The following is a 17,556-nucleotide window of genomic DNA, read 5'->3' as shown; positions in this document are numbered from 1 at the left end:
GTTTAAAGGGGGATGACCTGTAAAGCAGCTGGTCCCCCATTCTGGACAGAGAGTGATTCTCTGAGATGTTGGACCCAGGCTTTCATACATCGGCACATATGCTCTCAACAGAGGGCCTGTGCTTCGTAGACTCTGGGCTTCTCTGCCACACCATCCCCTCACTGTGAAACAGCGAGGGCTGCTCCCTGGGACACGTGGTGGGTCCTGAGGGTCTGCTAGTACATCTGTCACTCGCTCACTTTTTCTGCCCCCTCCTCAACCTCCTGGTCACCAGCCAGCCCTGAGCAGCAACCATCACAGAAACCCTGGTGTTCTGACTGGTCTAAAGGCCAGACAGGAAAGGGGAAGGGAGAGGAGATGGAGAGAAAAGGAGAGACGATGGCGTACGGTGAGGGAAGTGGACCAGAGGCCCGTGGGGTGCTCGCCCTGCTTGGCCCAGCGTGCTCTGTGTCCTCCAGTTGGAAAGATAAGTTCCCACCTTCCTTGCCTCTGTCCCTTGTTTCTGCCGGATCTCGTCTTATCTTTACAGCTTCCTGCTGTGGTTAGAGCTGCCCTATTCTGAGAGATGAGAGGGGTGTCCGTGGGCAGCACTGGTGGCCCAAGCACGGGGAGCTATCTCTTCAGGCTGCATCTCTCCCGGTGGGGCTTTGCTCCAGGGGCCTGCCTGATGTTCCCGGGTTTCCTTCAGAGCAGCCCCTGGCGCTGTCAGCATCGGGAAGACCAGGGCCATGCTGCCATCGTGTGGGAGAGCGTCTGAGGGCCCTCCGGCACCCGGCTGCATGTTCCTTCTGGGCCTGCTGGGGCCCAGGTGTCGTGTGGGCGTTTCAGATTACTTGACCCTGAAGTCCTGGACTCTCAGACACTTCCCCATTCTTAGGGGCCTAACCGCAGAGTGTAGTCTACCAGTGCAAGTGCAGGTGGCTCTGGCCAGACTTGGGGCTCCCTGGGATTAGGAATTAGAGCCCCACCTGCCTAACACGTGACTGGCACCCAGTTGGTGTTCATACAGTGTTGCCCGGCCAAACCCCTCTCGTTATTTCTGTGATTGTTTCCACCATCCACTGAATTGCCCAAGTAAGAAATGAGGTGTCATCTTGTCTTTCCTCCCCCACCAGGTACAGACCACGTTTACACATGACACAGGCACACCCACTCACCAAGCCCTGCTGCACTTCCCCTCATGCGCCCTGAGCTGGTCCACTTCTCTCCAGCCCATCGCCGCTCCCTTCCTCCCCGCCCAGCATGGCCACTGTGGCTTCCTTCCTCGACTTCCTGCTGCCATGTCCCCTTCTCAGTGCTGGTCAGACTAAAGGGCCACCTTGTCACTGCGGTATCAATCCAGCATTGTCCCCGTTCTGAGGCCTTGCCGGCTGCTTCTGCCTAGCCATTCCTGTGCCCACTACCTGCATACCCTCCACTTCCTGCTGGCACCAGCTCGTTATACTCTCCCACCTGCTTTCTTCTCTCTTCTGACACCACCTTTCCTGGCTTCCCCTGTCTCCTTCCCCACCATGTTTTCTCCTTACTTGCTGTGTGGACCTGAGCATACCGTCCCCAGCTCACTAGGCCTCTATTCCTTCATCTCTCCAATGGGGGCATGCATTCGTTGTGAGGACTAACAGGACAGTGCAGGGAAAGCGTGTAATGTACAAGACACACCCAGCATTTAGGCAGCAGGGAGGCATACTAATGGTGTTTATCATCACATCGGGAGCTTGTTGCTTTCTTTCCTTTGTGATGCTCAGGTTCCTTTTCTCGAGGTTGTCAGTCCTCTGAGGGCGGGGGCTGAGCTTTTACGCGCTTGCTGCCTTGCTGCATGGCTCAGGGTGAGACAGCAAGTGGCAGGTGCTCTGTGACATGGAACTGACCAGGAACGTCTTGATTCACCCAAAAGCAGCGAGCAGTGACCAGAGAGGCCTCTAGCTCTCTCCCTCCACCCCGCCATCACATCTGTCTTTCCCTGCTTCCCAGCATTTCATCAGAGCAGCCTGAGGCTGAGTGTCACACGATAGCCTCTCTGTTCCCACAAGTCAACACACTGGTCCCAAGCTGTGGCCAAAAACCTGATTTCTTCCTCATTTTCTTTCTTTGCTGACCCGGAGGTCTGGCTGCTGGCTGTCTGGCCCAAGAGTTTCACAAGTAGTTCCTGTCTGCTGGGCCCTTGAAATACAGTTTGACCCCTTGGGTATTTTTACCCTGTGTTTTTCCAGCCTTCCTGAAAGACCCAGGGTGCTTGCGCAGTCAGTACTGCCTCTGAAGGATGAAGTCCGGATTCAGTCCATTCTGAGCCTTGACCCAGCCTTGTGGAAGTAGCTTCATGCAGACCAGCGCGCTGTCCAGGTTTTTAAGACCCTCAGGGGAGAGTGTAGAGCCCACCTTTGCCTAAAGGCCCAGCCCTGGAGGAGACAGTTCCCACCTGAGCCCAGGAGTGAGCCTGCCTTGCCTGCGGTAGACAGCAGGGGCCATGCCAGGACGCAGGACTGGTCACAGCCCAACAGCTGGACCAGGGCTTGGAGATCCTCCCCTTGGGGGCTCACAAAAGCAATCACTCTGACTCAGCCATTTCTGCACCTCATTCTAAAGGCTTCCTGACTCTTGTTTTGTTGATGCTCATGGCGTTTTGGATGGTCAGTGCTCTCAGACTAGCGTCAGACATAGGAAATTCACTGTAGCACCTTGCTGCATGTGTACTTCTGACTCCATCCACGACAGTCCATCTGGCCAGGTACCAGATGGACCCCCCTGGTCTTTGTGACGGTCACGTGGTGACAGGAACCCAAAGAGGGGTCCACACACATTGCCTGCTGCCTTTACTTCATGTTTTCAGGCTGCTTGTGTACTTGTCAAGGGCCCTTCCTTACTGCTCTGCGATGGAATGCTTACCCCCATTCTAGACATGGAGAAACCAGAATAGAGATTCTGAACCATTTGCTTAGAGTCTTAAGTTAGAGCTAAGGTTAGACTCCAGATGCCCATCGTGAAAAATACTGTGTTGGGTTGACATTTATGAACTGCTTAATTGCCAGTAAATAGATATTAAGACCTGTAAGGCTAGGTAAAACGAAAAGTCCATGCAGAGGCTGGGTACCGAGAGGTGCATCTTGTCCTTCCTGTTCTGACACATGACATAGTGAGGCTTCAGGCTCTAAACAGAGTCTAAGTATAAACTAGAGCCCTGTCATGGGTAAATCCAAACTGAGTAAAAATAGTTCAGTCAGATGTCTAGAACAGAATTCAAACTGTTTTTGAATCTATACTAAATCTTTCTATAAAGAGTTGATGCTCTTAAGGTCAATATTTAGTGAATATGCAGAGCGTCCTAAAGTGTGTTGGAGGTTTTTGCAAGAGAATAATTAGCTATGAAACCATCGGTCAAAAATGTAGTGTTTTCGAGGAAGATCTTGAGATTCAGGTTGCAGAAAATATGTCACGTAAGAAGAATGTAATAAATTTCTAGTTTCGCCCATTCTGCTACCTAAAATTCTCCCGAGCAAAACATTTTGTTCTTTTTACATCTTTTGTTGTAAAATACAAATTAGAATTTTCAAATGATTTTAAAAGATAGACTCCACCAAGAAATGTATTCAAAAAGAGAGAAGATATTTTTTGGACCCAGTATGGTGCTGATGTTGCTTTTCCTGGATGAGATGAATGCTATCTCCTCATTTACACAATACGACCAACAAAATTCCCCTCCTTGACAGGAGCACAGAGAGGTCTCACGTGCAGGTGCTTTCTGCTTCAGCCTCAGAATCTGCCGCTTGGCTTTGGAAAGTCCTCTTTCAATATTATGTAAAACATAGTTGTTATAAATGAACACAAGGGCATCAAAGAAGGAAGGAGCCTCTGGGCCTAGGGTAGACCCAAAGGATGGCTTTCGTAAACACGCAGTTAATTGGAAGGAGGAAGGAGAGAGGAGACAAAGCCAGTAGTCTTCCCTCTGGTTTCGACATGGAGCGCCAAGGAGTGTTATCCAGGGTCCTTCCTGGTGACTGAGGAGTGCTCATGGCCCATCTGTAAGAACCAGATCAGATGTGCCCCTCTCCAGGAGTTCCCTGCCCCAGAGTGGGATGCTGTGCAGCGGCTAAAAGCTTGGCTTCCGCCTGAAAGAAATAACTTAGCCCCACATCGTGTTGACTCTCACAGTCCCTGGGTGAGGGAAGCCTGCTCTGAGCCCAGGACCAGTGCTGAGCTGTGTGGTTCCCGGTGATTCTCTGCAAGGGAAGGAAGCCCAAACCACACAAGGACAGCAGCTTCCCTTCAGTGCTTTCTCACAAAGCATGGATAAAAATTTAAACCTGAAAACCAGGTGTCCGGTAGCTTATCTGTTTTGCCAAGTAGCATCCAAAAACACTGGAGTCATAAGCCTTGCTTGTGCCAGGAGTCTGCAGTAATCACCGATCTCTGGCAGCTTCTCTCCTTCCCAAACAGTTCACACGACAGTGAGTCCATTCACAGAGATGATCACATTTCCCCATAAGTGGTAGAGCTGAAAGTTCTCCAAAGCTTGGAGCTCAAGTCACTGTGGAGCAGCCATTCCGATCAAGGTCCTTTGGCCTGTATCGCTAGCCCTCAGCTGCTGGCACCCTGACTGCCTTCTGTGGCACCCTTGGTCTTCTTTCTTGGTAATCCAAGGAATTAAATGGAGTGTCTGTTATGTTGAGGAATCAGAATTCTTCATTTAAAGATCTGCTTTCTTGCCAACACAACACAGGGCCCATCCCTAGTCATTTTTCATGCCAGGACTATAATGGAGAGAAAGTGTCACTGAAAACTGGTGCCTGGCCAGCTTCGAGTGGCTTTGAGTGCCTTTTAGTGTGTGAATGGCCACACGCTGACATATAAGGTCATCAGCCTCCATCATCCTTTACACCAGAAGACTCTTGGTTACTTCAGGTGTGTGTTTTCAAGAGTGAGTTGCTGTTTCCTGCATCTCTCATGAGGGCAGATATTTCCTCTGCATCCCTGGCATGTATATTAAGCCTCAGCTCACTGCCTTTTGCATGCTGGTCATCAGAGAACGCTCAACTAAGGAGATCTCCCAGTGGGGTTGATAGGCTATATCCTGCAGAGCCGTGGGATTGCATGGTTAGGGACTGTCATGTGCTCAGAATACTCAAAGAATGTGGGATGGGCTGTCTCAACACCATCTCTTACCAGCCTGGCCTTCCAGCCTGTTTCTTCATCTTTGTAATGAGGATCATAACAGCATTTTGTGTAAAAGTGAGATGATGCCTGCAAAACCCTTAGGTTCCATCGGACCAGCAGGAAGCATTCAGTAAGAGTAACTGTCATCATCACCGTCGTCATCGTCATGAGACGGTCCTTGTTGGTGCTTTGACTGTGTGATCAGGCTGACGTTGGGGGCAGGCCCCCCTCCTAACTGCTCTCCCTTCCCAGGAACTTGCTCTGGCACGCCTAGACCTTCTGCAGTCTCCAGACAGGCAGCCCCTCGTGTTATAAAATCCTCAGCCCAAACAGTCTTACTGTGGCTATAAATAAAAATTCCTGCTGCGGAGAGTGCAGCAGCTCTGTCAGAAGCAGAGCCGGCACCAGCCAGATCCTAAAATAAACTCCGGGCTGTGGTGAAGTGGTGTTTCTGTTCAGCGGCCAGCTCTGCCTTTCTCCCTGCCCATATGAATAAATACGAACTTAAAGGGCCTGGAAGTATTTCTCTGGGGAATCACTGGAGACTGGACTTGTTGAAAATGGTATGGTATTGAGCCCGGAGGCGGCCCTCCCTCTGGAGAGCTGCGGAGGGGCACTGTGCGCTCTCTGGTGATTAGAGAGCAGCCCCTTGCATCTCCCCACCCCCTTGAAGGTACTTTTAAGCTTGGCTCTTGTCCCAGCATGACTGCATAGCTCGAATACCAGAGCTGCTCACAGGCTAGGAGGGAGGCGGGTGGGAAGGGCAGGGCAGGCCAGGACGCTTTGTTCAAGAGAAGCCAGACCTCCTTCCTGTCTCCTTGCTGGCCGCCCCGCTCCTCTGGGGTCCACACCCCTGGTGGCGTCTGAGCCTCCTTCCCTAGCCTCCCACTGCAGACCTGCACCTGGGCAGCGAGTGAAGCCGGTCTGGCCCTGCCACACTGAAAACTGAGACACTGCTGTGAGTCAGGCAATGTTCTAGGCACGTTAATTCATGCTAATATTAGAATCCATTCCTAAATATTCCCTCATCACTAAGTATGTGTTGGACCCCTATTAAACGCCTCAGCCCTGTTATTTAGAGTGGTTCCCAGATTGGTATTTTGGAGGGCACGGGAGGAGAGCTGACATTGTTACATGCCAGTGCTGTGCTCGGCACCTGCAGGGTGTCATCTCATTAAATCCACACAGAGGCCCTCTGAGAAGAGTGCCATTGTTTCCATCCCCATTTTACAGGTGAAGAAACTGAGGCTCAAGAACTTAAGTCACTTGCCCAGGGTCACACAGGTAGAAAGAGATAGGCCGGGACCCGAGCCCAGGTCCCTGTGACTTGAGAATGCGTCCTCTTAGCAGTTACCTGTGTCCCATCTCCCAGAACAGGCGGGCATGAGTGGGAGCCTGCCACCCCGAGCGCATTTCGTGGTCACACAGAAGCTGTTCGTGTGTGTGTCCGGTGCTCAGTGACTTTAGGGCCTGCCTTAGTGCTCGTGTGTACATGGGGAGCGGTAATGAGGACAGAGCTGGGACTCCAGAAAGAGCTGGCCTTTGTCTTAGTCCATTGGGGCTATTATAAGAAAATACCACAGACTGGATGGCTCATAAACAACAGAAATTTATTTCTTAGATCGGGGTGCCTGTGTGGTTGGGTGAGGGCCCCCTCTTCTGAGTCAGAGCCTTTTTGTTGTATCCTCACATGGCAGAAGGGCAAGGCATCTCTTAGGAAAGGCACTAGTCCCATTTCTGAAGGTTCCACCCTCGTGATTCAAGCACCTCCCAAAGGCCCCCTGTCCTAACCCCCTCATCTTTGTGGGTTAGGATTTCAACATCTGGCTTTTGGAGGGACATGAACATTCAGGCCATTGAACGTGAATCTTAGACTCGGCGGATTCACGGACAAGGGAGAGGTATCTGTTAGCAGATTTCATGGCACTGCCTCCATGTTGGGAATGAGCATCTGACAAATCTGAGAACTGAGCTCCCGCATGAGACTGAGGTCACTGCCTGAAGCAATGATGTGGGGGTTCTCTCAAAGTAGCCTCCCAGGAACAGGCCATCCCTTCCCTTGGCTGATGGGCTCCACTCACTGTCTTCTATGGACCTTCCCAGCCAGTGGGAGAATCTCACTAGTGGAAGAGCATCCTCCAGAGATGAAATGGAGGACCCCAAAAGCCCAACACTTCAGCCTGCTGCCATCCCCAGCAAGGCCCGGGGTGACCACCCCAGGTCTGGACGGTTTCTCTGAAAGGCCAAAATGTGGCACCTGGCTCGTGCTGGCACTGCGGATGCTGAGGTTCCACAGCCCTCGGGATGGGAGCAGCTGAGCTGGGGTGTTGAGCCAGTGGTCCACTCACCCAGCTTTTCTAAAAAGAAGGGATGTGAACAGAACTTCACTTCTAGCAGGAATCCAAGCCCTCAGTGTCGGTTGGTCAGACTGTATATTGGCACTTCTAATTCATTTGACCCTGTATGAGGGTTGGCCTTGAGTTTGTAAGTTAGATGGGGAAATAAACCGCGTAAGAATGGGGAGGTACCTAGGGCAGTGTCCTGGATATAAACCAACAGCTCCTGGAACTCGCGGGGGTGAAAGGGCCTTGGCCTCACCAAGGAGGGACAAGGACCCTGGTCCGCACAGCCGGGAAGGGGCTGGCGGCAGGCAGGGCAGAGGGAGCGCTTGCTTGTCCCTTGAGCTACAGCAGCTCTTTGTCCAGGTTAAAGTGTAGCTTTGCGCCGCTGAAAGATAGGGGTAGTTTTAACCTGTTAGTTTAAAAGTGCGTTGCTTCCTCCTCCTGTTTTTTGTCCACGGGTTCCAAAAATCCCATGCCAAAATGCAGAGGACCTTTGAGTGAATGTGCACATTTGTGTTGGGTTTGACTTTTGTCAAGTTTCAGCATCTATAGTGGGCAAGTGAGCCTGGCGAGGCCTTCAGATACTGTCCCTTCCACACGCTTCTCTCCCATTTCCCTGTGACAGCAGCGTGTTGGCAGACCCCTCGCAGGACATGAAGACGTCGTCAGATTCTGAACCTGGTGGTCATGGTCCCAGAGCTCCTCAGGCCCTCCTCCCGCAGCATAGGAAGCTGTGGGCATTGGCTGTCGCTTCTCAGCCTGACCTCAGATTTCTCTCTCTCAGTGAGAATTTGGGAGAGTGTAACCTTGCAGCTCTGAGGTGACATCAGAGGCGTCACAAGATCACTTCATTTGTTAAAAAGAAAGAAAGATTGGGGAGGAAGAGAAATGAACTCGTAGAAACTTTTAGTGTTTGGATAGCACAATTCTTCCAATGATTTTTAAGGCTTATGCCCTTCTCTTCCGAAAGGATTTGAGGTGGATTGCACTATTTAAAAGCCTGCAGTGTTTGACTTTGGAGGGATAAAACTGAAGAGATTTGTCCCAAAGATGCAAAATAGGTAAATATGACCAGGTGTCATGTTGAATTTAGCCACAAGGTTCCCAAAAGGACCAAAGGCGTAGACTGAGTTGTGTGGGTTTAATTCTCTGACAAAGCAAAGGACGGGACTGTACAGCGTGTGGGGCTCACTGTCCTTTGGGGGCACCCGCGTCCTGCTGTTTAGGCTCTGAGGATGACACTAGTCAGGCTTCAGGCCCCTCTCAAGGGAGGACGCGCTGGGTTGGGGACCTCAGGCCAGAGGACCACGGGGGTTGGTTTGGCCTGGTCAGTGGTCCTCGTTAGAATTACTGTGAACAGCCTGTCGCAGCTCAGCCGAGTTAATCTAACTGCTTTTTCTTTTGTCTGTTTTCTTCTTCCCATCCTCTCGTTTTTGTGTTTGTTTTCCACTTTGATTCTGTAGTATAAATCTGTGTTTAGGTCCTACTCCCAGGATTTCGTGCCTCACAACCAAGCTTCCGTTCCACCTTTCCTTCCGTCTACCTCCTCTTCCTCTCCACATTTCCCACCTGTGCACCCGTCTCAGAGCTCTGACTTAGTGGTGCCAACTGTAGCCAGTCCGCCTCCCAGCACCGTGGACGGGCCTCTTTCATCTTCTCAGGAGAGCAGCTTTCATGGGAACACTGTCTGCCTTCCTTCCGAAACCTCTTTCACTGACTCGCCCCAGACGCCTTCGGTGAGAACTCAGCACACACCCGCTCCACATGGGGCCGCACGTTCTGAGAAAGCGGTACCACTGTTCCTCCCTCACTAGCAGTCAGGTCTGTCGCTGGCAGGTGCCCATTAGCAGCGTAGCTGGATTGAGGTCTCTGGAAGGTCACAAGGGGAAATGGTAGCCTGTCTGTTTCCAGAACAGAAATCGAACCTTCTATATAGAATTCCCATCACAGTAGGGATCTGATTTCTACAGAAGGAGAGTGACCATTTAGAGACAGTGATCATAAGCATACGATAGAAAATGCTAGTTTTCTGTTTGGTGGTTTTTAGAGAAAGATACAAACACCTTTGGAAGCAAGGTCCAAAGATCTCTGACAGAGACCAAAGGCAGTTGTGTGTTTCGTTGCATGTGGTGCTGAGGACGGAGGACCTGCTTTCCTGTCTGTTCAGTGGACTGAGTACTGCATCTGGGCACGGGGAGTTGCCCCCACAGGTGGGAGCGGACGTGGACGAGCAGGTGGGGCAGAGCAGATGCAGGCAGGTGGGGCCCAGCTCTCCAGTGTGTTGCGTGGTCTGGATGTGTTGCCTCTCCCTCCACAACCGCCTGCCCCCATACAAGGGACCCCTGTGGTCCTCAGTGCAGCAGAGTAGGGAGGTGTGCCTCCAGGACAGTCTGAAAGGCCCTTGACATCTTTGGGGAAGAAGGAAACACGGGTCCCCTGTGACACAGAGGCAAGAGGGGCAAACGCAGCTTTGTTCTCTGAGCCTGGGGGAGCTCCCCAAGGAGAACCAAGTGCTCGCTGTTGCCATCTTCTCTTTCTCATGAGAGGAGCATCCTGGTCAGGGCCAGCCCGTGGGCTGCCCTCTCTGAGCGTGTGGGCCGGCTAGAGAGCCTGTCCCATGTGCGTCTCCTCTCATCCTGTCTCCCCCAGAGTGAACACGCCAGTGAGGAAGCTGGTGAGGGTGAATATGTCAATCTGTATTCCTCTGGCCAGAGCAGCGAGGAGCTGGCTCCCTCTCGAGGAGTAAGTAACCTCGGGGCTGCCTCGTGCATGTGGCCTGGCCTGGCAGGGGTTGGGCCCCTGCTTCTGTCTGGCTGAGCCTCCCGGTCACTAGTGGACTGGGCCCCCTGCAGCTGTGCCAGGAGCCAGCTCGGCTCCGCCGGGAGAGGACGTGGCTTCCTGGTGGCCGTCTTCCCTGCGCTTTCGCTTCAGTGCGTGTGGTGCTCCTCCAGCCTAGCCAGTGGGTCTTCTGGAAATCTTTGGGAGCAGCCTGGCGTTGGCCTGGCCACGAGTCCAGTTGCTCTTGGGGATTTCTTCCTTCCCATCTCCTAGTGTTGAGCTCCATCTTGCATCCCTCACCCAGAGGGAGGGACTCTTCTCTCCAACACTGAGCCTTGCAAACCTTTGTCTCCTCTCCCTCCCCAGCGTGCTCCTTCACTCCTCCATTAACTGCTTCCAAAGAAGCTGGCGAGCCTGGCAGGTAGCCCCTGCTGTGTTTATGCATACCTCCCCGTCCTGAGAGAGTGGGGACTACCTGCCGTGGCCACCCTGTTTTACTCTGTCCCGACTTGACACAGTTGAGGTGCAGCCATTCTGTGGAGCAGTCGGCTTTCCAGGTTTTGCTACTGCAAAGCATGAGCAAGTTCAAAAACCTCAAAAGTACCCGCCCTCTCCCCCCCCAACCCCAGTCCTGGGCAGGACGAGTCCCTTGAGCGTGGGTGCCATGAGGACTCCATCCTCCCTAGTGATTTAGCTCAAAGGGCTGATCATTAAAAAGGGCAGCCCATTAAAAGCATGGTCACCTGCCATTAAGATGGTCCCTCAAGGGGATCCCCATAGGATCTTAGATGTCCACGCAAGGCAAGCCCCACATCAGGCATTAGCAAGTTGTAGAACACTGCAGAATTTTGACTCCAGTGGGATTGCACCCTGTCCCTGGGAGCTAAGCTGTTTCTCCCCTGTTGTCCCCACCTCACCTGTCCCCTCTGGTGACCTGTGCCCCTGGCATCATCCAATTCAGCCTCCACACAGTGGAGTCCATCCCAGACTGGCCTTCCATGGCTTCCCCCTCTATCTGTGACCACATTCAGTGCTGACTTCTCCCCCTCGGAGCCCTCTCCATGATGATGCTCCATGTATTCATGTTGCCCCCTTCTCTGCCGTGGCCTCGGTGGCAGACCAGGGATGCCGGAGGGCCGTGTTGTCACTGAGTGGGGTGGGCCCAGATTCCCGGAAAGAAGCAAGGCTGCTGGAGGAGGAGATGGGGTTTGCACGCGTGCACTTGAGCAGCTAGACCTTCTGGACTTGGAACTGGGAGGCGAGCGAGCACTGCAGTCCTGAAGACCCTTTAACTGGGAAGTCAGAAAAGTTTGCTGCACCCCAGCGGTGCACAATGCTTGAGGACACAGGTTTTGGAGGTGGACGACCCTGGGTTTGAGTCCAGGCTGCAGCCTTCTAGCTGTGTGGTCTTGGGCAGGGCCTTTAACTTCTCCCAGCCTCTGTCTCTCCGTGTGTGAATGGGCATGACGACAGCAGCTAATGGATAGGGTCTTGCTAAGGACCCAGTGAGAAGAGCTTTGCAAAGCCCTTAGCACAGTGCCCAGCTGAGCTTGCCTGAGTAGTAGCGATTGTGACAGTCCTTTCTTCCAGGAGGTGGCTGGAATGGCTTCATCGAGGTTGGCAGCTGACAAAGGTCATAAGCAGTGGCACTTTTCACTCTTCTCAAAGGCAAGATGCTAGTCTGAAGAGGGCCTTGTGCTTCCCGTGTAATGAGCCGCATCCATGGTTAACTTGTTCACATCTCAGATTGCTCTGTAGGAACTTGCACTCAGAAGCCACTTGCAGGCAGGAATTCTGGGGAGCAGATCAGCCCCAGCCTGGGGCACCTGTCACACATCCAGCGCTGACTTCTCTTTTCAGGAATCACCAGCTGTGAAAGATGGACATCCCAGAGATCCTCCATCAGTCGGCGGTGCATCGGGGAAGGAAAGCAGAGACGGCAGGGAGAGGTAGGAAGGGCCCGAGTGGAGCTGGGACCCCCAACAGCAGCGCACCAGCCCCTGCCGGCCTGCACACCCGGCCTGCAGGCACTCTATGTCCACATTCTTGCCTTTTTTGAGTCTCCAAATTATATGTGCTCAGGGTAGAAAACGTGGAGAGTACATAAAAGTGCAAGAAAAATCACTAATGATGCCACCCCTCACAGGCCTTCATCCTAACATACAATCTGCCGTTACTTCTTGATTATCCGCACACGTATTACCCACCTTAAAATTACCCACGATGGTTTTTCTTTTTCAAATCCTAGGCCAACCTTCCTTAGCCTCTTGTCCAAGTTCAAGTGCAATAGGGAATATAAAAGATCCCCCCAAAAAACCTTTTATTATGAAAGTTTCTAGATGTAGCGTGTACATTATGTTGCTGAATCATTTGGAAGTAAGTTACAAACGTGACAGCCCCTAAGTACCTCAGTGTGCCCCCTGAAAACCTTAAAACGCCTATCTGAGTACAATGCCATTATCACACCTAAGAAAATTAATAATAAATTCCCTCATATCATCTGATATGCAAACCATCTTCCAGTTCCCCACTTCTCCCTGAAATGTCTGGTAGAATTTAATTTTTTGGAACCAAGCTCAGTCAGGAGTCATCATTGCATTCAGTTGTATGTCTCTTTAATCTCCTATAATGTTTTTCAATATTAGCATAAGTCAAACCTGACCAGCTTTAGATATCCATAGTAAATTGCTCTAGTATACACTCAACAAAATATAATGTATAGGGCCCGCAAATCAGCACTACCACCTGCACCTTGTGTTCACTTCACCTCGTTCGTGCCGTGTTCCACACATTCAAGCTTTTCCTCCCTCTTTAGACCGAGGTTCGGTTACCTCTGGGGTCCTGGTTGCAAAGACAAGCGGTACCCAGTGGTCATTGCCAGCCTAAGCATAAATGTTTGGAGAGGTGATAAAAATAGCAAGAGATAGAAAGAAATTAGGAAGCACTGATAGGGGCCCCTTGAAGAGGGCTGCCTACCCACTGCTCTGTCTGACTGAGGTTTCCCCAAGTGTTAAGTGATAATGGGTTTCCTGGTTTAACACCTGGTGGCAAAGAGCGTCTGTGCCACATGACAGCTGCTCATCGGTTCTGTCTCCAACTTCATTGGACCTGAGAGTGCCATTTTCAGAGTTCAGGTGGTCCTTGGAAAAGAAGCAGAAGGATGAGCACATTGACTGGTTAGAACAATCACTAGGATGTCATCCTCTTTCCATGCAGGCTGATCACTGACAAGACGTGTGGCAGAGACCCTCCCAAGGGCCACATATGGTCTCACTCTGGCCCTTCATGTTGTCTTACTGGAGGCACTAAAACTTAGGTAAAAATGTGGCCTATGACCACAAGGCCGGCCAGTGCCTCCCAGGCTCCATCATGAGGTTCATAAGAATAAAACGAGAATATGGGGGATGGCAAAGTGCCCACAGACCCAGCATCCACCTGCCCCTGGCATGCCCCCTAGCCACCCTGCACACACCCTCTGTCGGGTGGTTCTCTCCTTGTCCCCCTTCACAAGCAAACTCCTACTCAGCTCTTCAGTCTCAGTTTGTCTGTCCCATCCTCAGGAGGCCTGCCCTGCCCTTTAGACTAGGCTGGGTCCCTTGCTTGTGCTGCTGCTGCCCCGGCTGCTTGTTTTAACATCTGTCTCTCCTGCCAGACCCCGCACCCTGAGGACAAGAGCTGGTCTCCCTGGTTCATGGTTCTCCTCAGTCCCATGGAGAAATGGCCCTCGGGAAAGTCTTGGGGCGTGACGTTCAGATCCTTGCTAACGTGTTCTCCTGTCCTGCTGGCCCTTTGCTGTTCCTCCCCTTGAATACTGACTGTCCACACAGTGGGCCTCCACAAAGATGACTGAGACCATCACTTGGTTAAATAGCTCGATGGAACCTTCTTGATCTTGCTTACCCTTCCATTTACAGATGGAACATGCAGAGAGAGCAGGAAATCTCCCAAGGTCACACAGCTCATCAGAAGCAGAGCTAAAAGTCCCAGCTGCGTCCTGGCTTCTGTCCACTGCTCAGACCCCCCATGGTGGGCCTGGGAAGCAAGTCTGGGCTGCCCATTACAGCTGCAATTCAGGGCAGACAGGCTCAGAGGAGCAGTTCTCTCATGCGGTTCTCGTGCTCCGGCTACTCTTCCTCGGCCTCCAGGCATCTTGGAGCCCAGGGCCTGTTTGACGCTTGCAACACAAACCACTTCTCCTTCCAGGGCCTCAAAGTCACCAGATGCTCCAGAGTCAGCTCAGTCGGAGGAGGAAGTAGACGAGCTGTCCCTCATCGACCACAATGAAATTATGGCAAGGCTGACACTCAAGCAAGAGGTAAGTCCCTCACAGGCCTTAATTTTGCTGAGTCTGGCCCATAAGGAGGGTGAAGGGGCTTTGAGGAGAATGTAACCTTGAAGTGTGTCAAACAGAAAGACCTAAGCGAGGCGTTGAACCCCTGGGTGCTCGCCCCAGGCTCTGAGCTCTGCATCTCATTTATCCCGGCCCAATGCCTAGGCCGTCATGGCTGTGAAAAGATGCCGGGCAAATGGATGAATTTGAGAGTGTCCTGTCCCCTTTGCTGACACTTCTAGAGAGTGATCTTGGGCATGTTATGTAATATCTCTAAGCCCCAAACGATGGGACTCGGCGAGTGTTGTGAGACTGGAATCCATGGGGGTGCTCAGCACAGACCCCATGCGTGCTGAGCCCTCGTTAGTGTAAGAAGTTTTTATGTTGTTACTGGTAGATAGCCCACTGTAGTTTGAATGGGGAGACACAAGCCGACTAAGAAATTTCAGGCCTGGCCACTGTGGCAGCTCCGTCCTGTGCCTTGTCAGAAGAGCCTCACTGGTAAAACAGTCCCAACCCTGTCAAGTAAGAGAGGGCAGCCCGAAAGCTTGCGTCTCCCTCCTGCCGTGAGATTCTGGACACACAGAGAGGCAGCCTAGTAAACCAGCCTTGCCCACCCCCAAGGAAGTGGCCGTGTTCCAGACACCTGGAGAAGCAGGCAGGCACTGCCCTTGCGCAGTGCTGGGCAGGCTGAGACAGCTGGCCGTGGCAGAGCAGGGGAAGGCAGGCAGGACTGTGGGCTCCTCTCTGAGAGAAGTTAGGATTCATGACCCTGGCCAGAAATTTCTTCGGAAATATCAGGTCATGGGCATAGCCACCCCGCCCCCAGCTGGAAATCCAAGACGCTTTCAGGATGCTGCAGTCCAGGGCTGAAAACCCTGGTGCCCTCACGACGCAAGTGCGTCCCCCAGAGTCAGTGCTGCGGCCAGGAGTGGCTCGAAGGCTGTGGGTCGTGTTCCCTTCAGAATTAGAGTGAGGAGCGTTGCGGCCCCAGGGCCAGGCCTAGTGGTGTGCAGCCTGGCCTGCCATTCCTGGCCCTGATAACAGCTCTTTTTGTCTCCAGGCCGGGTTTGTGGGTTCCAGCCTCTGTTTGCCCACGTGGACATAGACCTGTTCTTTAATTGGCAGGCAGTGGTCAGTGGTCATAGTAGCAATGTCAGGTGTAATTGAACATCTTCGTGATGCTAAGAAGGGCTCCCTGGGAGAACCCGGGACGTTACGACAAGTGACCTTTCCTTCCATCTGGGGAAACGCTGAGATTTAGGGCAGCTTGCTGCAGTTTTAGGAAGATGAATGTACTTAGAAATAATCCTGCCTGCCTCCCCATGGGGTCCCACCATTCCCAGCATGTGAGAACTTCCCTCCTCGCCCCTCTGGGTGAACAGAGGTGAACAGAGACAGATGGAACTGACGCAGTTGTGTCATTAGAGCACTGTGTCCCGGCATCTGGGCAGCTCCCAGGGCCAGCTACCCCCAGATGATTTTGGAGCTGTGCCCGTCTGCCAAGCACAGAGTGGTGGATGTGCTGGGCGCACAGACTTGGCCTCTGTAGCTGTGCTGCTCTTGGGCTAAGGGAGAGCAGGGGAAAGGAGACTTGGGGTCCCACAACACAGCGTCTTTGTCGTCCCATCCGTGCCCATGACTTCCTGAACCAGCTTTCTCACAGCTGCATTCTGCTTCGTGCGCTCCTTTGCTGTTGTCATTGCAGGGTGACGACGGGCCAGACGTCCGTGGAGGATCTGGAGATATCCTACTGGTCCACGCTACTGAGACAGACAGGAAAGGTACAGCAGTGGTGTCTGCAGTGGCCCTTGTCCATGTCAGAGCTCACTGGATCTGGCTGGTCCTGCTGAAGCCGCAGCATCGCTCGGCCCCACCACACTCTCGTCTCCCCTCCCCCAGCCCTGAGCAGGTCGGAACGATGGTCCTGGTGCTGTTGAGTCACCGTCGGTAGAGCCCACCCTGGGGGACAGGTGGCCTGCGTTCAAAGCCAGGCCCTCTGCTTCCCGCTCTGAGTCTGTCCTCTGTTGGGGCAGGGTGCTGATGGCCCCAGGACCTACAGGACCTACTGCCAGTGCCCCCGCAGTTGGGCCCAGCCTCCCCCCACACTTGTTTTTTTACATTTTTAAAAATTATTAAGGAAGTAATGTAACAACAATGTTAAAGTAAGTTGTGGAAGGAATTAAAACACCCCAATCTTGAAACGCTAACCCATCAATTTCATTTCGTAGATGACCTCGTCCCTATGTTTTCACAGCAGATTTCCCAAAGTATGTTACACAGAATGGTTCTAGGAATTGTTAAATTATGGAAGGTAGTACAAGATAACATTTACCTTGCAGAAAACTTGAATAATAGAGGAAAAGAAGAAATGGCCCCCACAGACTCTCCGCAGCCACTGTTTTGCCCTCCAGGGTTTCTTTTCCCTTGGTTTCTTCTGATTAGGGCAGAGCCCAGTCCTGGAGACTTTGAGTTCGAATCCTGGGTGGGCCATTCACAGGCTCGGGCAGCCGAGGGCACGTCCTTTCCCTTCCCGGCCGCCGCTGCCTCCGCTCTTTGAAGAGGTTCACATGCCCAGTGGTGGTGGAATTACGGGAGCCGACATGAAACGTGCCTGCATGAAGGGAGCGCTCAGGAGGCGTTCCTTGTCTTCCTTAGAAACAGCCCTCGCTCTGCTCTTCTGCAGTAAACCCTCCTCCATGCCAGGCGGGTCAGAGCTCTTTCCTCAGCCAGGCATGAGGAACAGTTTCCATTTTTGTCCAAAAGTGAAGGGCTGAAGTGGGAGCTGGCTCCAGTCCTCAGCTCTGAGCAGTGAACTCCACTGTCCTGCCAGGTGCGGCCAGCTGTGGCCAAGGCCAAAGGGAGCCCTGCTCAGGAACCTTCCAGTCCATGCTGACTGCCTGGCCAGAGCCTCTGCTGCCTGCTGGGGCTTCTGCTTGGTTTTATTAATGGAAAGAT

General features: G+C 52.5%; 1 protein-coding gene across 14 annotated transcripts in view; it reads left to right on the top strand.

The window, feature by feature from the left end:
* RAPGEF1 (Rap guanine nucleotide exchange factor 1) overlaps nucleotides 1–17,556 on the top strand; it is a 135,993-nt gene that overhangs the window by 104,842 nt on the left and 13,595 nt on the right. For 9 of the 14 annotated variants that reach the window (XM_046637812.1, XM_046637781.1, XM_046637773.1 and 6 more), the window contains 5 exons: nucleotides 8,954–9,226; nucleotides 10,140–10,232; nucleotides 12,129–12,217; nucleotides 14,472–14,583; nucleotides 16,307–16,382. In XM_046637812.1, coding sequence (XP_046493768.1) covers nucleotides 8,954–9,226; nucleotides 10,140–10,232; nucleotides 12,129–12,217; nucleotides 14,472–14,583; nucleotides 16,307–16,382 — 643 coding nt within the window. The remainder of the gene's footprint in view (nucleotides 1–8,953; nucleotides 9,227–10,139; nucleotides 10,233–12,128; nucleotides 12,218–14,471; nucleotides 14,584–16,306; nucleotides 16,383–17,556) is intronic. The other 5 variants (XM_046637847.1, XM_046637872.1, XM_046637856.1 and 2 more) reach the window with 2 other exon arrangements.

The sequence above is a fragment of the Equus quagga genome, chromosome 1, assembly GCF_021613505.1.
Source record: "Equus quagga isolate Etosha38 chromosome 1, UCLA_HA_Equagga_1.0, whole genome shotgun sequence".
NCBI lineage: Eukaryota > Metazoa > Chordata > Mammalia > Perissodactyla > Equidae > Equus > Equus quagga.
The sequence above is the reverse complement of the archived record's forward strand: the minus strand, read 5'-3'. Positions and strand labels throughout refer to the sequence as shown.